The 17576-nt window shown below is 52.5% G+C and overlaps 3 protein-coding genes across 12 annotated transcripts in view; 1 reads left to right on the top strand and 2 right to left on the bottom strand.

Annotated features, from left to right (window-relative positions):
* PFDN2 (prefoldin subunit 2) overlaps nt 1–2189 on the bottom strand; it is an 11523-nt gene extending 9334 nt beyond the window's left edge. Inside the window, exon 1 of the mRNA XM_082704273.1 lies at nt 2067–2189. Coding sequence (XP_082560399.1) covers nt 2067–2141 — 75 coding nt within the window. The 5' untranslated portion in view covers nt 2142–2189. The remainder of the gene's footprint in view (nt 1–2066) is intronic.
* On the top strand, nt 2190–5419 carry NIT1 (nitrilase 1). 7 transcript variants are annotated; one of them, XM_082704260.1, is made up of 7 exons: nt 2190–2292; nt 2884–2982; nt 3224–3478; nt 3615–3718; nt 3941–4074; nt 4228–4353; nt 4880–5419. In XM_082704260.1, coding segments are annotated over exons 1-7 (987 nt in total). In that variant the 5' UTR covers nt 2190–2290; the 3' UTR covers nt 5147–5419. The 7 variants fall into 7 exon arrangements, with proteins under 7 accessions (XP_082560386.1, XP_082560388.1, XP_082560390.1 ...); XM_082704262.1 differs by having other exon boundaries at nt 2190–2545; XM_082704259.1 differs by having other exon boundaries at nt 2208–2323.
* DEDD (death effector domain containing) lies at nt 5308–17571 on the bottom strand. Of its 4 annotated transcripts, none has more exons than XM_082704268.1 (6): nt 17265–17571; nt 15208–15240; nt 8514–8902; nt 8239–8346; nt 7451–7597; nt 5308–6871 (listed from the first exon to the last, which is right to left on the bottom strand). In XM_082704268.1, the coding sequence occupies exons 3-6, from the start codon at nt 8836–8838 to the stop codon at nt 6495–6497; spliced, it is 957 nt and encodes a 318-aa protein (XP_082560394.1). In that variant the 5' UTR covers nt 8839–8902; nt 15208–15240; nt 17265–17571; the 3' UTR covers nt 5308–6494. The 4 variants fall into 4 exon arrangements, with proteins under 4 accessions (XP_082560394.1, XP_082560392.1, XP_082560393.1 ...); XM_082704266.1 differs by lacking the exon at nt 17265–17571 and adding an exon at nt 17011–17132; XM_082704267.1 differs by lacking the exon at nt 17265–17571 and adding an exon at nt 16852–16964.
* Between the last annotated feature and the right edge of the window lie 5 nt (nt 17572–17576).

The raw sequence follows: 17576 nt of genomic DNA, 5'->3' as shown, positions 1-17576 counted from the left end.
GTACAAAGCCTAGATGATTTTGCCCATAACCATGACTTTGTTTACCATCCATAAGCTTAAAATTCTCTAATCTGTATCTCAGACTCAGATTTCTGTAACTCAAGATTTATAAGTCAGGGGTGCCTGGGTGGCTCACTGGGTTAAGCCTCTGCCTTTGGTTCAGGTCATGATCTCAGGATTCTGGGATCAAGCCCCGAACCGGATCTCTTCTCAGCAGGGAGCCTGCTTCCCCCCCTCTGTCTGCCTGCCTCTCTGCCTACTTGTGCTTCTCTCTGTCAAATAAATAAATAAAATCTTAAAAAAAATAAATAAATAAAACCCAAACTCAAACCCCAAACTAAACTTACTTCCCCACCCCACCCCGACATTTCCTATCCGCCTACATTCCCTATGACACCCGCATCCATCAAAGACAGAAATCTGAGAAACGTCCTAGATTCCTATCCCTTTTTCTTCACATTGAAGGTCTGCATTCCATCCTATATTTTAAGTCTGTCTACCTGCACCCTAAACACGCCCGGCAGGTTCATGCCTCAGTGATTTTAAGTACATGAGTCCCTCTACCCAGGAAATTCTCTACTTCCTTCTTTGCTTGACTAACTTCTCTCATCCTTTAGAAATGAATTGAAGGATTATCTCTTCCAGAAAAACAAACACTCTATTCCAGTCACCGTGCAAAAACACTTTGCATGCATTTCTTGTCTAATAATCCAAATAGTGATGAGATATGCACCATTATATTTTTACAGGAGGGCAAGGTGAGAGAAGTAACTCATGGAAGGTCATCTACACATAATAAATAGTAGATATCTGATTCAAACACAGATCTGCCAAACCTCAGAGCACTTCTTACGCTCTTAGCCACCCCACTATACCACAGCTCCCGTTTCCCACCCACTCCTCAAATCCCATAACCTCCTACTTAGTTAGACAGTCCCTTTTCTAGCTGCCATAAAGAGGGGCCTGTGCAGAATATTGTACATCTCTGCTGTTTGGTTTCTCTTTTCTCAAATGAGTCTGTGAGCGATCCTGAAAACAAGGTCTACTTCACGTATCTGCTTCCCTGTACCAAGCAGAGGGCCTAGCACATAGTAGAGCCTCAGAAAATATTAGGTTCCTTCTCCCTTCCCTTCCACCGCAACTCCCCACCCCGGAGGGCAGAAACTATCCTTTCACTCCTTCACAAAATCCCACAGCACTTTGTACCTGTTAGGACACTCATCCTCTGCCCCATGTTAGCATTTTGTACGTCTTATTTTACGATGAGCTCCTTGACTGCATGTGGCAATTCGAAAAATCTTTATGTAGATGGCTTTGCCTGTAGTCACTGCTCAACAGATAACTGATAAGTGAGCCTGTAATTAAAAGAGCTGTTCCGTTTTCCTTTCTATCATGTAGATTTCTTCCCACCTCTAGTCAACACCAGCCCCACCACTCGCAAACCATGGCTCCCACGCCACAAAAGGCTTTCTGAGTTATTTATCAAACGTCTCCCGATGCTAGACACTGGGGGAAATGCAAACTCGGGTTAGAAAAGGGTTTCTGGTCGCTAAAGAAATTCAATCTAATAATGACTTGCGAGTCAAAATAGTATGGAACGCTACACTGTTCAAGTATGTGAGTCACGTGGCTCTGCAGAGCGAGGGCGACTGTCAACGTGGTTTCAGGGTCACGTAACAGACCACACAACCAGCCCGTTGACGAGTCCCCCGGGGTTCGTTACGAGCTGCCTGGCCCAGCCTATCCGGTTTGAGGGTGCGGAGAAGTGGGGAAAGCGACGACCCATCTCCCCTCACCACTGTGCATCCTCCCACACCCCGCATCTCCCGACTCTGGGCCTCCCGCCCGCGCACCCAACACCCCGAGGGAGGCGTGGCCTTCACCTACCAACCCTCGGGCTCTCTCCCGGGGGGCTCGGCCGGCTCCTCCAAGGACCCTCCCCTCTCTAGGCGGCCTCGCAAAGGTGGGACCGGGGCGAGGCCTGCACCAGCCACAGGCTCCCCCCTCTCCCCGCATCGACTCCGGAGCCGGCTCGGTTTTCCTCCTTCGCGTTCTCCGCTCCTCACCTGCTCTGCCGACACCGCCCCTTTGCCCGCGCCGCTACCGCTGCTCTTGCCGGTGCGACCGCTGCTCTCCGCCATCTTCGTCGCCTGCTGGGCTTCCGGCGTGCGCGGCCCCGCCCCGCCGTACGTCACATCCGGCCTGAGAGTTACCGCCCACTCGCCCGGGTGCCTGTGCTTGCAGGCTGCGGTTCGGTTCGGATCCTGCGGATGGTCGTGGCCGAAGCTTCATGTAGGACCTGCTGCCTATTCCGCCGGCCGCGGTGAATTCCGCCTGCAGTGCTTTAACTTGTGCCACAGAGACACTGCCCCTGGGAGAGGCGGAAAGGACGGGTTAACTGGAGCGTGGGGACGCGGGTTGGGATCTGCGTGGGTGCCAGTGCCCTCTGCCCTCCACGGGTGGCGGGGAACCGGGGAAGATGAACTTCCGCTCCGAGATGGCGGGGTGAGGGGTGGAATACGCTTGGAGCAGCAAAGCTCTGCAGGTGCGCAGGCGAGGAGAGAGGCTGGGGAAAAAGCGAGGGAGTTTCTTGGAGACTTGAACCGCGGATGCGTTCCGCTCGGGAACAGGGCTTCAGTCTAGTACAGATCCCTGGAGGTCCAGGTACTCGGGCGCCGAGCAAAGCCCTTTCCTCCATCTTCCCACTTTATGATCTCTTTCTGTAGCCCATAATTACTCACACTAAAGAGGGTTTTGAAGACTTGGGGGGTTTTGCTGGGAGGGCCCTGATTCAGCCTCACAGTATGAAGAGAGAGGTCAGAGAATCCTAGAAATACACTGCTTGAGGGAGCGGTTGGCTTCCTGATTTCTCCCCTTCCTCAGGCTGGGCTTCATCGTCAGGCCTCCTCACCAGTTCCTGTCCCTTCTTCTGTGTCCTGGACTCCGGATACCTCGACTCTCAGTACTTTGTGCACAGCCCAGGTAACATGTTTTGCTCATTCCTCAGTGCCTGTCATTTAGTAGATGCTCCAGAAATGTTTGTTAAATGAATAGAGGGTGGGAAACACGGGGGTACCAGCCATTCACAGAACATTTCATCAGTGGGTGCCCTGAGGAGAAGAAATCAAAGGGCCTTGCAGCCCTCCTGCAAGCCCATTTGGGACCCTTACTATTCCATTTCCCCATTCTGGGATATCTGAGTCCTGCCTGTGCCAACTCACAGGGCCAGAGCCATGGCTACCTCCTCCTCTTCCTGGGAACTGCCGCTGGTGGCTGTGTGCCAGGTAACATCAACACCGGACAAGCAGGAGAACTTCAAAACATGTGCTGAGCTTGTTCGAGAGGCTGCGAGACTGGGTGCTTGCCTCGCCTTCCTGCCTGAGGCATTTGACTTCATTGCAAGGGACCCTGCAGAGACACTACACTTGTCTGAGCCACTGGGTGGGAACCTTTTGGGAGAATATACCCAGCTTGCCAGGTATTGGGGAAAAGGGGGAGGGAAAGATAGTTTCTCTGTTGGGCAGTGTCCCCAGATTGCTAGACAGGAGGGCAGAACATTGAGAAGAGTTGCCAGTGTTACCTCCTCCCCCTTGCCTTCCTCCCCCACCCCCCAGGGAGTGTGGACTCTGGCTGTCCTTGGGTGGTTTCCACGAGCGGGGCCAAGACTGGGAGCAGACTCAGAAAATCTACAATTGTCACGTGCTTCTGAACGACAAGGGTGAGACTTTGTAACTCTTTAGCCATCTCTTTCCTGGCTCTTCCAGCTAAACCAACATTCTGCAGAATTATTTCTCACCTCGGTCTGTTTTCCTTGGTCAAGAGTTTTAGGGGTGTTTGTGCTTCTGATCCTAGCTTATGAGCTAGCCCCCCTGGGAGGAGAGGAACTAAGCTGGGCTTCTAGAACACCAGCACTGAGTATTCCTTCTCCCTCTTCGTCCAGGGTCAGTGGTGGCCACTTACAGGAAGACCCATCTGTGTGATGTGGAGATTCCGGGACAGGGGCCTATGCATGAGAGCGACTCTACCATTCCTGGGCCCAGTCTTGAGTCTCCTGTCAGTACACCAGCAGGCAAGGTGGGAGCTGTGAAAGGATGAGGCGGGGAAGAGGAAAATAGATGTACTTCGAAGTAATAGAGGATGGCAAGCCCCAAGGAGTGGGGTAGGCGGCGGGTATGCCTAGATGCTATGACAAACGGTTCAGGGGCATTAGGCTGTTTTTCATTCCAGATTGGTCTAGCTATCTGCTATGATATGCGGTTTCCAGAACTCTCTCTGGCACTGGCTCAGGCTGGAGCAGAAATACTTACCTACCCTTCAGCTTTTGGATCTGTTACAGGCCCAGCCCACTGGGAGGTAAAAGGACCCCTCTTCAAAACATAAGGGCCTTCAGGGCGCCTGGAGGGTGCAGTCAGTTGAGCATTCGAATCTTGGTTTCAGCTCAGGTCATGATCTGGGGGTTGTGGGATCAAGCCCTGCATCGGGCTCTGCACACAGTGCGGAGTCTGCTTGGGATTCTTCCTCCCTCTGCCCCTCCTACTTGTGCTCTCTCCCTCTCTCAAATAAATAATCCAATCTTTAAAAACAAAACGAAACAAAAAAACAAACCTCACACACAAACATACAGGCTTCTTTGAACTTCATTCTCCTCCCTTGGCCCTACCAGCTGAAGGGTTTTCTTCCCCTCTCCACCTAGTGGGAAAGTCATTCCCTAGACTGTTGCCTCTCAGTATGCTGAAGAATAATTAACATAGTAAATCATTCCCAGGCAATTATCAGAATGGTCACAACGAATGGACTGGCCTGTAATGTTCCTCACCTATCAGCTACCCACTAGCTGCTGCCTACCTAAGTGAACACACATCTCCCCCCCCACCCCCAGGTATTGCTGCGGGCCCGTGCCATTGAGACCCAGTGCTACGTGGTGGCGGCAGCACAGTGTGGACGCCACCATGAGAAGAGAGCAAGCTACGGCCACAGCATGGTGGTGGATCCCTGGGGAACGGTGGTGGCCCGCTGCCCTGAAGGACCAGGCCTCTGCCTTGCCCGGATCGACCTCCGTTACCTGCGGCAGTTGCGCCAACACCTGCCCGTGTTCCAGCACCGCAGGCCTGACCTCTATGGCATTCTGGGCCACCCACCGTCTTAAGACTTTGACTTCCGGGAGTTGAGACTCCCGTGTGAGCTGGTGTGGCTGTGACTTGAAGGCAGGACCCAGGCGTGGCTCCCCTCACCTGGAGAGCCTTGCCTCTCTCCACGGGCCATAGGCTCGGCTTCTTGGGAAAGAAGAAACTTTCACCTGAGCTCAGATTTCAGTTTCAGAAAGGTGGAATTTTATATAGTCACTGTTTATTTCATGAAAACTGAGGTTCTGCTGAGGGCTGAGCAGCACTGGCATTGAAAAAAATAGAATCATCATAAAGTCTGTGTCCGGACATCTCCTTTGGGAGCTCAAGGGGGAGGTGGTGGGGCACCAGTGGGACCAGGCTCTAGCGCTAGGCCTCCTGGCTCACTCGCCATGCCTCCCTACCCACATAAAAGTGCAACACTCAGTGCATGGCCCAGCCCCGCGCTCCGAAGCTTGGGGGTGGGGGTGGGCTAGAGACCAGGGAAGGAAAGAGAAGACAGGAGGTGATTCTCAACGGCTTCGTTTGCACCTGTGATGCCCTTTGCCCCAGCCAGAAGAAAGCCAAGGGGAAAGGGCTGCAGGCTACATGATTTATTTTCACTTGAACATGGAAGGGACGTCTCACACTCCCCCTTCCCCTTCTCAGGGGGAGTGGACTTTAATCAGCACCCCCTTCTCCGTCCACCCTGTCGGGAGGGGCAACGTGGCTGACCCAGTCCTCTTACCCAGTCCTCCCTTGAAGAGGGTTTGGCAAAGGGGACAAAGGACAAAGCCGCCCCAGGCAGAGGTCTGCAGCCCTGCAACGGAGGGGCCGGGGCGGAGAGGAGCAGCACCAGAGGCCAGGAGAGCGCGGAACGGGCCACAGCTTCATTTTTTAAAAATTCTGTAATTTGGGAGAGGGTGGTGATTCATTTCCAAAATACACTTCAGAGTCCCACCTTCCACACAGCTCCCTTACTCACAGCCCTTTGGTTTTTTCAGACAAAACTGAAGAGCCCTCATAAAGCCAGAAGTACGGATAACCCCGCAACGCACCCAAAAGCAGTGTTCACTTCCGACCCTTACAGAGACTACGTGCCGTAGCCTTGCTTCTCCCTCTGCGTTTGTCTTACGGCTCAGTGGCAAGGCGGCTGTAGAGACACACGTTAGGAGGGTACGTGGAAAAGGGAAACAAAGGGGAGGCCCAGGCATGTGGGTGCAGGGAGGGGTGGGGAACACCACTTCCATTTTCATCTCTTCCTTTAGAAAAGAAAAAAAAAAAAAAGGCAGGGGTGTGATTGGTCGGAAGGGCAGAGAACAAACCCCAGAACAGTATGTACGCCCCAGAGGCGGGCGGTGGGACTAGTCCCCCGAGCGGAGAGAGGGAAGGTCAGGGCAGTGCCTGCAGCATCAAGTTCCTCAGGAGCTTCTGCCGGCCCAGCTCGTAGTCCTCCTCGTCCACGTTCACCAGCAGCTTGATGGCTTCGTGGCCCACAGCCTGCTTGAGAGAGTCTGTGATAAAGACGCCTTTAAGCGCCTCTAGTAGCGAGCCGTTGATGTAGTCGCGCCAGAATGCGTCGAGGTAGGTGAGCTCGGAGAACTTGATGTCACAGATGATGGAGCCCAGGTCCCGAGACTTGAGGATGGTGTTGGCCTGGTTAAAGCGCTCAAACTGGCGCTCCAGTGGGTCCTGCTTGTTAGAGAACACGTTGCCCTGCAGAGCGGTCTCATGCTGGCAGTACTCGGCCCGGACCCGCAGTCTGATGTCTGGGGGGACAGAAGACATGTACACAGGGTTGCAGTGAGGGCGCGCGGACAACCCGCGCGCCAAAGGGGAAACTGAACACCTGGGCGGGGAAGCTGGTTGCCTTGCCTGCCCGCTTCTCTGCTTCTCCCCAGGATGACTTCTTCTCCATGTACCTCCGAAATCCTTGCCTTGACACCAGAGTTTCCCTCAAACAGGCCAGGCTTGGGGCAGGCTATGGCCACCGCTCACTAGCAGCACCGTACTTCTAGGAGATCCCCCTCCTAACAGGCACCGAGTTCCTTCTAGTACTCGGTCATGCCTGGTTCACCCAACAGTAAGGATGTGGTAACGGCGTCCCTCTGCTGTGGTATTAACTAGACGGAGCCGAGAGGTACTGCCACAGAGACCGAGGAGTTCTCTCCCCAGAGACTCACTATTCCATCCCAGCAAGTCATTCAACTGCTCGACCCCAGCCTTACACCGCCCGGTACCGCAGCAGTTCTGCCTCCCCCGCAGGTCCCCTCCGCCTCTAGAGCCCTCGCAGCAGCTGCGTTTCCCTTCAAGTCTACGCCGCCTCTAGCGCCCTTCAACTTCCTCACCACATGTCTGCTTTTCCTTGGGGTCCGGCGTTACTGACTTCCGGCGTTTTCGTTGGCTCCCGAGGGTGGCTCTCCCTCGAGCTGGCCGCTTGCTACACATCTGAGGGCCCGAAGTGGGGCAGCACACCACAGGATAGTGGGGAGGCACTGACCAGAGGGCAGAAGGGAAAAAAACAGTATGGTAAAAGCAGAAACGTAAACACTTCCCTTGGAATGAGAAAAGAATCGTTTAGACTTAGCACTAAAAGTTCTATCAGTAAAGTGACCTGAAAAAAGGATAAAATGTGGGGACAGTTTCGGGACCCAGGTGACGCATTAACACCTCACCTGATTTTTATGGGGTTAGATCCTGGGGGGTAGAGGGGGTGGGCAGCAGTGAGAGATACACAGTATCTTTTCAGACTGGCAGAGCTGGGAAAAGAATGGGTTTGGTGTCTTTTTTTTTTTTTTTTTTTTGGGAGAAAAAGACTGTGCGTGCAGGGAGGAGGGGCAAGAGGGAGAGTGAGAAGACAGAAAATAAATCTCCAGCAGTCTCCCCAGAGAGCAAAAAGCGCAACGCGGGGCTCAATCCCACAGCCCCGAGAGCATGACCCGAGCCTAAACCAAGAGTCGGATGCTCAACCGACCGTGCCACCCAGGTGCACCCCCTTTTCTTTAAGCCCTACACCCAACTCGGGACTCCAAATCATGACCTCAAGATCGAGAGTCGTGCGCTCTACTGAGCAGGCCAGGCACCCGGGTGTCTTCTTTCTTGGAGACGAACATTAGGAGAGTTACTGTTTTCTTACCTGTTTTGGGGGGTTGTGGAGGCCTCGGTTCTGGATCGCTGAGGGCTCTGGGGGTCACATAGCGAATGGATGTCTCCTCCAGATACTTGTCTACAAGATCGGGGCACACTATAGGAGGGGAGGGAGTCATTTAGGAAAAGATCCAGCCCTCCCTCCTAACTCGTCTCCCCTCTCGTCCCAGGGAGCCCCCAGGGTCAACACCCCATCCCGCCTGGGTTCCCCAGCTGCTCGGCCCGGCCTCCCCCAAGCCCGCGTGGCCCCCGGGCTCTGCTCACCGGCCCGCCTCCGCTTGAGGGTGACATAGGGCAGCAGGTCGTGGCGCGTGATGATGCGCAGCAGCTGCAGCACCTGGCGAAAGTTACTCTCATCACAGCGGCCCTGGCGCTCCAACGCCAGTAAGAAGTCACGCCCGTCGCGGATGAGGCCCCGCTCGTGGTCATCGATGACATCAACAAAGAGGAAAGAAAGGACGCGCACATCTCTGTGCGTCAGGTGGGTGCCCACGATGTCGAACATGCGGTGCAGGCTGTACAGCCCGTGCTCCTGCTCGCCGCGCTCTTCCGGCCACACCTGGCTCGCCCGCCGCTTCAGGCCCGCCATGCTGGGGGCTCAGGCGCGCGAGGCTTTCCAGAATCCCTGCGCGGCGGCCGCGATCCCCGGCGTACTGCGAGCACAAGGAGAGAACCTGTGAGCTACTCGAGGGCCAGAAATGGTCTCATTCACTCATCTGTCCCCAGCCCTGACACAGGGCCTGGCATGGGGTAATGCTCTGTAAGTATTGGTTGAAAAATAAAGCCTAGAGTTCGCCCATCTGACAGAGGTTGTCCTAAGTCCTAAGTCACTTTCCGTAAGAGAGAACGTTCTCTGCAATTTCCATGCAGCATATTCAGCGGGAGTTGCTATTAGATGTTCCCCCGATTGTTCTCCTGTGCCCCAAATACTTTTTGGTCCCTTGTGCTCTTCCTCCCACCCCCCAACTGGCTCACCTCTTAAATGTAGGCAAAACTGAAAACTAACACTCTAAACTAACATGGAGGTTGCAGTAGATGAACTTACAGACCAGAGGGAGACAGACAGTCTTTGGGGTGAGAACTAGTTTCAGGTCTGCCTGTGTCATTAGCAAGCCGTGGAGCTGAGAGACCTTACGTGAGTCACTGCCCCCCCACAACAAAACATGAATGAAAGTACTCTCCAGACTTGTCAAGGGTCCAATTAGAAAATACATGTGAAATCGCTGTGCCAACAGAAAGAGATTTCTTTTTTTTTTTTTTTAAAGATTTTTATTCATTTATTTGACAGACAGAGATCACAAGTAGGCAGAGAGGCAGATAGAGAGGGGGAAGCAGGCTCCCTGCTCAGCAGAGAGCCCGATGTGATCCCAGGACCCTGAGATCATGACCCGAGCCAAAGGCAGAGGCCTTAACCAACTGAGCCACCCAGGCGCCCCCAGAAGGAGATTTCATAGAGACAAGCAGCCTCGACCTCTGCAGCCCAGACCCATCCCCCACAATCCCATCCTCATTTTTCCTACAATCTAACCAAGTTCAGAAGCGTAACAGCACAGGAGGTTAATATCAGTGCTATTCACCCAAACTCATGGATTCAAATCAGCAAACATTAATAAGCTCAAAGCTCCCGCATGAGCTCTTCTAATTCTCCTATGCCAGGTGTACTCCCTTGATGTCTACACACCATGTGGCTATACCCCTCCTAACCTTCCCTCCTGGTTGGCATCTGCCCATTCCCTCACAATGAATGACAGCAGCCTGACATACGTTCTATAATTTGTTTTTTTTTTTAAGATTTTTATTTATTTGACAAAGAGATCACAAGTAGGCAGAGAGGCAGGTTTAAAGAGAGCGGGGGAAGCAGGCTCCCTGCTGAGCAGAGAGCCCAATGCGGAGCTCGATCCCAGGACCCTGAGATCATGACCTAAGCCAAAGGCAGAGGCTCAACTCACTGAGCCACCCCTATCATTTGGTATTTGATTCACAAAGTTCCACTGTGAAGCTAGGTACTGTCAATGACCAGCCAGTAACCAAGCCTCAAGTTCGGAGGCTTCCGTGTCCACGCTGGTCATGCACGCGTGCCGCTCCACCAGACGGTGCCACCCAACGCTGCTGCGCCCTGGCCACGGCTCCAGTCACGTGATTCATCATAAGCTCCTGTTGAAGCCCCTTCTGAGTATGTCTTCAATCCCTCACCTTTCCACGGCCACTGCCCTGGTTCAGGTCCAATAATCTCTCTCCGGTACTATGGTTAATACCCTCTTCAGGGGCTCTCCTTACCAAGTCTTAACCCACCTAAATCCATTCTCCACATCCCGCTGAATTAGCTATCTAAAACCCACAACCGAGGGGCACCTGGGTGGCACAGTCGGTTAAGCATCCGACTCTTGCTTTCTGCTCAGGTCATGATCCCAGGGTCCTGGGACAGAGCCCCGCATCAGGCTCCACGCTTAGCGCAGGGTCTGCTTGAGAGTCTCTCTCTCTCTCTCTCTCCCTCCATCCCTCCTGCTCGTGCTCGCTCTCTAAAACAACTACGTAAAATCTGTAGAAAAATAAATAAAATGCACAACTGACCACATCCCTTTTCTGCTTAAGACCTATCTACGGCCTCCTCCTTACCTACAAGAACACCGGTAAACTCCTTCCACAGCACATGAAACCTCTGAGATCAGGCCCTGCCTACCCCTCCAACCTCATAACCCACTTTTTACTTTCCCCCCTTACCAGTTTGTTTATAGCTCAAATACAGCATGCGGTTCCTTTCTCTGTCCCTTTCTTCAGCTTGTTCCTTTTGCTGGAATGCCCCTCTCCCTCCACTGTCCCATGTATGCCCCATCACCACCCTTTTGCAGATGGCTAACTCCTACTCATCCTTTAAAAGTCAGCTCAGACACCATCTTCAAATTCAGTCTCCGCACCTCCATGCCAGGCTAAGCAGTCCTCTTCTGTGCTCCTACGGAACATCATGCGTACTCCCTTTAAACCTCTATCAAAGTGTACTAAAACTATCCGTGTATTCATTATCCTAGTAGACCTTAAAGAACTCATGTAGATGGACTCAGTCATACTCATCTTTACATCCCCAGTGCCTAGCAATGGCGGGAGACTGGCACGTAGTACTCACGACCTCCTGAACTGAACTTAGTCTCCAGGACATCATCGCAAGCAATACTGATAAACTCCTACAAGTCCGAGAGAGGACTCTGGTAGAAATCGATACACAGAACCTCGTTACCTGCATACACTCCACTTAGCCTCCTCCACACTGTGCAGGACTACCCACTCCCCAGCACCTCTTCAACAACAGGACAGGCTGCCCTATTTTACACACCAAGAAACTGAGGCTAGGTTAAGAAAGAGAATAAAAACAATAAGCTGCTTCAGAAGAGTCAAGCTAATGGGCTCTGTGAAAACTAAAGAGCACGTAAGACCTGGTCCTCTCTTCCTCAATAATCCTAAAACAGACACAGAGACTCCTTCCCTTAAGAAAAGGGGAGGTGCACCCTGGAATCACTTAGCCCTGTATCATGGGCTCTGATATGTGGATAAGAAAAATAGCTCGTATCTGCTTGTAAGAACCCAGATGCCCCAACCCCCCCACCCCGAGTGTGGGCAACAGCTGGGAAAACAGCTACCCTACTACGGGCTGGTTTTCTCTGCCTCCTCCTCTCCTTTCACCTGTTGTAGTTTCTGGTACGAATAGGGGGGACGGGGTGGGGGACTGAAGGAAAGGAACTCCTTGCTCATAGCAGGCAACATGAGAAAACTGAGCCTCCCTAGACCTCTCCCTGTTCCCCATCCCACCTGTTCCTTTTGGCCAGCTGCTGGCTGCAAGGAGCCCAGAAAAAGCAGATGGGAAGGTTTCACATTCGATCAATCCAAAGGGCAGGTGGCTAGAGAGCTCCCGAATTCAAAGGGCCCCGACTATAAACGCCCAGAAGGGAAGGAATATTGTCCCCACATACCTTCCCCCTGGAAAATGAGGCCAAATACAGGAAAGTGCTACGGTCCTAATCACGGATCAATGGATGCAATTCTCTAACAGGCCTCTCTCCTCTGAGGGTTAACTCTCTAGATTTGAGGGAAAAAACAGCCACCTTTAAGTTCTAGATCCCAGGCTGGATCACTCAAAGTGCCAGGAAATATCAGAGCTTCTAGGTCAGTGTTTCTCAACCAGGGAGGATTCTGCCCCCCCTCCCCCAGGGGAAGTGCAGCAATGTTGGGAGACATTTTAGACCATGACAACTGGACGGGGCAGGGGACCGGGCTACTGGCCTGCACCAAACAGAGGCCGTGGATGCTTCTAAACATCTTATAATGCACAGGACAGCCCCCGCGACACAAAATTATCCAGCCCAAAATGTCGATAATGATGGATGCCTCGGTGGCTCGGTCAGTTAACTGTCTGCCTTCGGCTTGGGGCATGATTCCGGGGCATGATTCCGTGGTTCTGGGATCAAACCCTGTGTTGTGGGGATCTCCCTACTCAGTGGGGAGTCTGCTTCTCCTTCTCCCTCTGCCCCTCCCCCCGCCATGTTTACACACGCACATATGCGCATGCGTTGTCTCTCAAATAAATAAAATCTTAAAAAAAAAAAAAATGCTGACACTGAGAAACCCTATTGTAGATGGACCATGATGAAGGGTCAAAGAAGAGAGACAGCATGTCACTTTCCACCCTAGATCTAGAGAGGGAAGCCACTGGGTCCTTCCGACCCAAACCCATCCAACAATATTCCAGAAGAAAAGCAAAACCAGTCAGACACAGACTTATTTAACTCCCAAGTTCAAGAGCACTAAGGAGTTCCATCCCACTCCAACCCTGGCTTCTCTATCACCTGCTGTTGCCATTCAGGTGAGCAGCAAGTGGTGAGGCTATACTCTCTTCTGCCCCATCCCGGGAGGTCGAATGTGACCTAGTTCAAGCTGGACCTCTGTGAAGATAAGAGAAATACCATCCTCTGCAAGACAAACAAAAAGGATCCAGCACTTAACCCTCGCAGCCATCTTTAAAAAGTCCTGAAACTCGACCAGCTGCAGACCCTTCCTTGTTCAACTGCTGATCAGACATTCTGCTTACTCAATGAAGCAAAAAGTAGAAGAAGTGTAAGTTTCCCAAGGCCATGTCCTTGAAAGAAATGTCAGGAGGCTGACATGCAGGCTAATAGACAGCCCCCCCACCCCCGCCCAGTTACTTATCATCTAGGATGGGGAGTTCACTCATTTGGCAATCCAGATGGGGTTCCAAGAATCTATCTAACTTCAGCATTAAAAGAACATGGCCAACTTCCTCTTCAACCAAAATATACTCAGCTTTTTGTGGCAGTGAAGCTTGGGAACATAGCTTAAAATATACAGAGATCCTAGATGAAAGATAGCAGAGTAGTAAGAAGAACGTACCCTCTGTAAATAGATTAAAAAGAACTCCTAAGTCCTGGTGTCTGAAATATGGCCAGATATCAAGAGACAAACAAAACACTTCAGTCAAGGAGAACTTATCCCGCCGGCTGGTTTGGGTCCGTTTGAGAACCTAATATGATTCCCCCGTTACAGTTTCCCAGTTTTTTTATTATTATTATTTTTACCCCAAGAATAATTTTTTATTCCCAGGAATTGCTGCATTTCCTGGAGTTGTAGTTTTTTGTGTGTTTTCTTTAGGGAGGTCCAAACCAGCCAAGTGCCAACAGTATATGTATCTACAGAACAGCCTATCAGGTTTCCGCTTCCAAGCAGTCTAGTCTCATCCTAACCAGGAAGGACATCTGTGGTTTTTGAGGTACTTGACTCTCTCGGAAGCCCATAGAGGACAGTCATGTGGAAGACACACAGAAAAGAGGGACGCCTGGGTGGCTCAGTTGGTTAAGGATCTGCCTTGGGCTCAGGTCATGATCTTGGAGTCCAGGGATCGGGCCCCACATTGTGCTCCCTGCTTGCTGGGAACCTGCTTCTCTTTCCTCCCTGCTCGTGCTTTCTCTCATTGCCTCTCTACAAAATAAATAAAATCTTAAAAAAATATATAAAAAGAATGAACTCTTGAAATGAAGACAAAACTCTAGTTTTATATCAACAGAGATGACATCTATATTTTCAGAAAACCAGAAGTATTTGAATCTCTCTCTGAAGCCCTTAGGGAGGAAAGTCATGTGGAAGAAGTAAAAAAGAGTGATGTCTTGAAACTTGGAATGAAAACATGGAAAAGCTTCAAAATGACTGAGAGATAGTCAGAGATTTCTTGCTGGTGGGACCGCGAAAACGTAACCAAATATCTGGAAGTCAGAATTACATAGTACGTGGGGCGCCTGGGTGGCTCAGTCAGTTTAGCGTCTGCCTTCACCTCAGGTCCTGATCCCAGGGTCCTGGGATCAAGCCCCACATCGGGCTCCCTGCTCGGTGGGGAGCCTGCTTCTCTCTCCCTTAGCCTGCTGCTCCCCCTGCTTGAGCGCGTGCTCGCTCTCTCTTTCTCTGCCAAATAAATAAATAAAATCTTTAAAAAAAATTTTTTTAAAGAATTACATAGTATGTTTTCAATAGGAAGATTCCAGGAACCCTGAACAACTAGAAGAAAGTGTAAGCTAGAGAAAAAGCCTTCCCATGGAAGGTGCCCTCCTCACCCCCTGCAACCCTTCAAGGGTAAATTAGTAGCCGATTGTGTTAGAGTACAATGTTCCATATGTTAAACAATGTTTCTATCTGAGCTGACCAAAATGACTAGATAATAAACCAAAGCTGGGGGCTTGCAGCCAAACAGGTAACTTCTGCTCTGTTTTCCTTCCTACCAATCTCCCGTTACGCAGAAAGACAGTGACTGCAACAGACCTCATTCACTCTGCTGGGTAGGTGAAAACTCATTTTCCCAGCATCTAACCCATTACTGGGCTCGACCCCAATACATTTCTCACGCCACTGCCATTCATTCCCTTCCATTGTTCAAAAACAAACAAAAAAAAAGTTCCAGACTTACCTTTGCAAGAAACTTAATTTCCGAGGTCTCTTCCTAGCACAAGGGTGGAAGCCAGCAGCAAAACAAAAACAAATGGGGGGGGGGGGGGAGAAGAGTGAGTTTTCAAGCTTTATTTTTGAAACATCAAAGGCCCAAAGAGTTACTCTTGGTTACAAGAATACACAGACACCCTAAAGCCATTTCAATTAAAATGATCCACTCAGAGCTAAATGAAAGAACTCACCCCCAACCAACTCCCCAGGCTTCCCCTAACTCTCTACTAACAGAGTCACAAAACAGTACCAACTCCCAAGAATTTCCAGCCTCAGTGGTTCATGGCAACTTATGGGCAATTCAACAACTTGTGGGAAAACCAATTATCTTCCACTACCTTCTCACCTGACTCCTCATTTCCTTAGGAGATCCACCTATTTTGTTACAATATTAACACTGACTTTCAACTTTAGGGAGAAGGGGGGGGGGGGTCAGGGAAATGGTTACAGCTGAAGAAGGTGCTTTCTATGACTTCGCTTATCAGAGCAGAGCTATCCTCCAAATTCTGTCTTCCGCCCTTTCCCTTAGCACACAGTACGGACAAAATAGCCACCAGGGCTGCATCCACTCATACATCTACATTTCACCAGGGAACATTTTCTATATGCGAATACTGACCCCTCCTTCTTAGCACTTAAACAGCAAAAGAAAGGTCTGGACATTAAAGCACTCATTTAATTATCCCGGTTGCCTAGATGCCACCCTGTTTTCTGTTCCCTTTCTCAGACTGCCAGAGCCTCCACCCTGGCATACAGGGGTCCAACTCAGCTCGGCGGTTTCCCCATTCTTACCCTGCTAATTGCTAGAAACTAGAAAAGTCCTTTACTCCTTCTACACTTTGGTGGCGGTGACACTGGCTTCCCCATTTCCCCTTCTTTGGGTAACCAGGAAAAACAAGGGAGCAGTAAGTCCGGGAGCCTTTGGAAAGCAAACCCAGTTGAGCCCTCATCCAACCCCAATTCTCTTGGCCATTCCCTTCTGCCCTTCCCACCCTATTAAAAGCTAAAGGCCTGGCAATTAGAATTGGTTGCAACTGATGCCGCTTAACTCTGCTCTCTCTTTCTTGGGGGGGGGGCGGGGAGGGAAACCCCCAACCTCCCTCACCCGTGCAGCTCCAATGTCCTATCTCCCAGCCCATTCCCCTTCCTCCCAAACTTTCCTCCTAGACTCTCACTTTCCCCATTCCCTCGTCACACCGCCCCGCTCTCCATTCCCCCAAACCTCCGTGCTCTCCTTTTCCACCCAAATTCTCCCCTAGGCCCTTCCCCCTCCCACCTCCAATGTAACACTTTCAAAACCTCCCCCCAAACGCCTGAAGTCCCCTCCTCACCCCTTCCCACCTCCTCACAACACCGCTCTCCAGAGTCCAGTCCCTCCCACCACATGCCACCAGCCCCTTCCCCTTCGCACCCCCGGCCGCTCCCTCCCGCGCCCACCGCCCTCAATCCGGCGGGATCGCAGCCCCACTCCCACCTCGGCCGCGCCAACACCCCCGGCCCGGCCCGGCCCTTGTTTACGCCCCTCCCCGCGCCCACTCCCCCGCCTCGCCCCTGCCCTCTCCCACAGTTGCCACCTCCCCCGCACGCCCCCTCGGCCGCTCCCCTCCCCCACCTCGCAGCGTCCCGTCACCTCCCTCTCTCGAGGTTCTCGGGCTGGACGTCGCCTCCGCCTCCCCCTCCACTTTCCTTCCCCAAGCCCTCCGCGGCCCCGCCCGGCCCCGCCCCGTCCCGCTCGCCTCCCCCTCCCCACTCCGCCGCCCCGCCGCCTCACTCTCGGCTCAGGCTCGGCGCCGCCATGTTGGATCCATCCGCGCCGCCCTCCCGTCCCGTCGCACGCCGCCGCATCCGGGCCCCGGCCGCCGCCGCCGCCACCGCCGCCGCCGCCGCGGGCGTGGGGGTGGGGGGGCGGCCTCGTCCTGAGCAGCGCCTCCCGGAACTTGGCCGGTTAGCGGCGGCTTCGAGACCATAGTGAGGCATGAGCCGGGGTGGCCATGCTAGGTGAGGGCAGCCTGGCAGCGGCCTTACCCGGGGCGTGGATAGCTTCAGTGTGGGAAGGGAGACTGGAGACTGGCCGCCATCTTGCTTTGGGGCAAGCGGGCATCGCAGGTTCTTCCTGACGGCGGCTTCGGGGCCCTAGTGAGGAGGCAGTGAGGGTTGCGTCCTCGAGTGTGAGAACATTGGGGGCGCCAGAGCTGGCTCCGTCGACTTCAAGACCCATCGAAAGACTGGGACCAGCAGCCATGACTCATAAGGGCGGAATACTGCAAGGGGCGAACGACCCCGCGAACTTCGGGAAAGGGTCACGATCGGGATTTGACCTTTGCCCCGAACTTCCGG

Source organism: Mustela nivalis (assembly GCF_964662115.1).
Source record: "Mustela nivalis genome assembly, chromosome: 16".
In the NCBI taxonomy this organism is placed as follows: domain Eukaryota; kingdom Metazoa; phylum Chordata; class Mammalia; order Carnivora; family Mustelidae; genus Mustela; species Mustela nivalis.
This window is presented reverse-complemented; position numbering and strand designations above follow the sequence as displayed.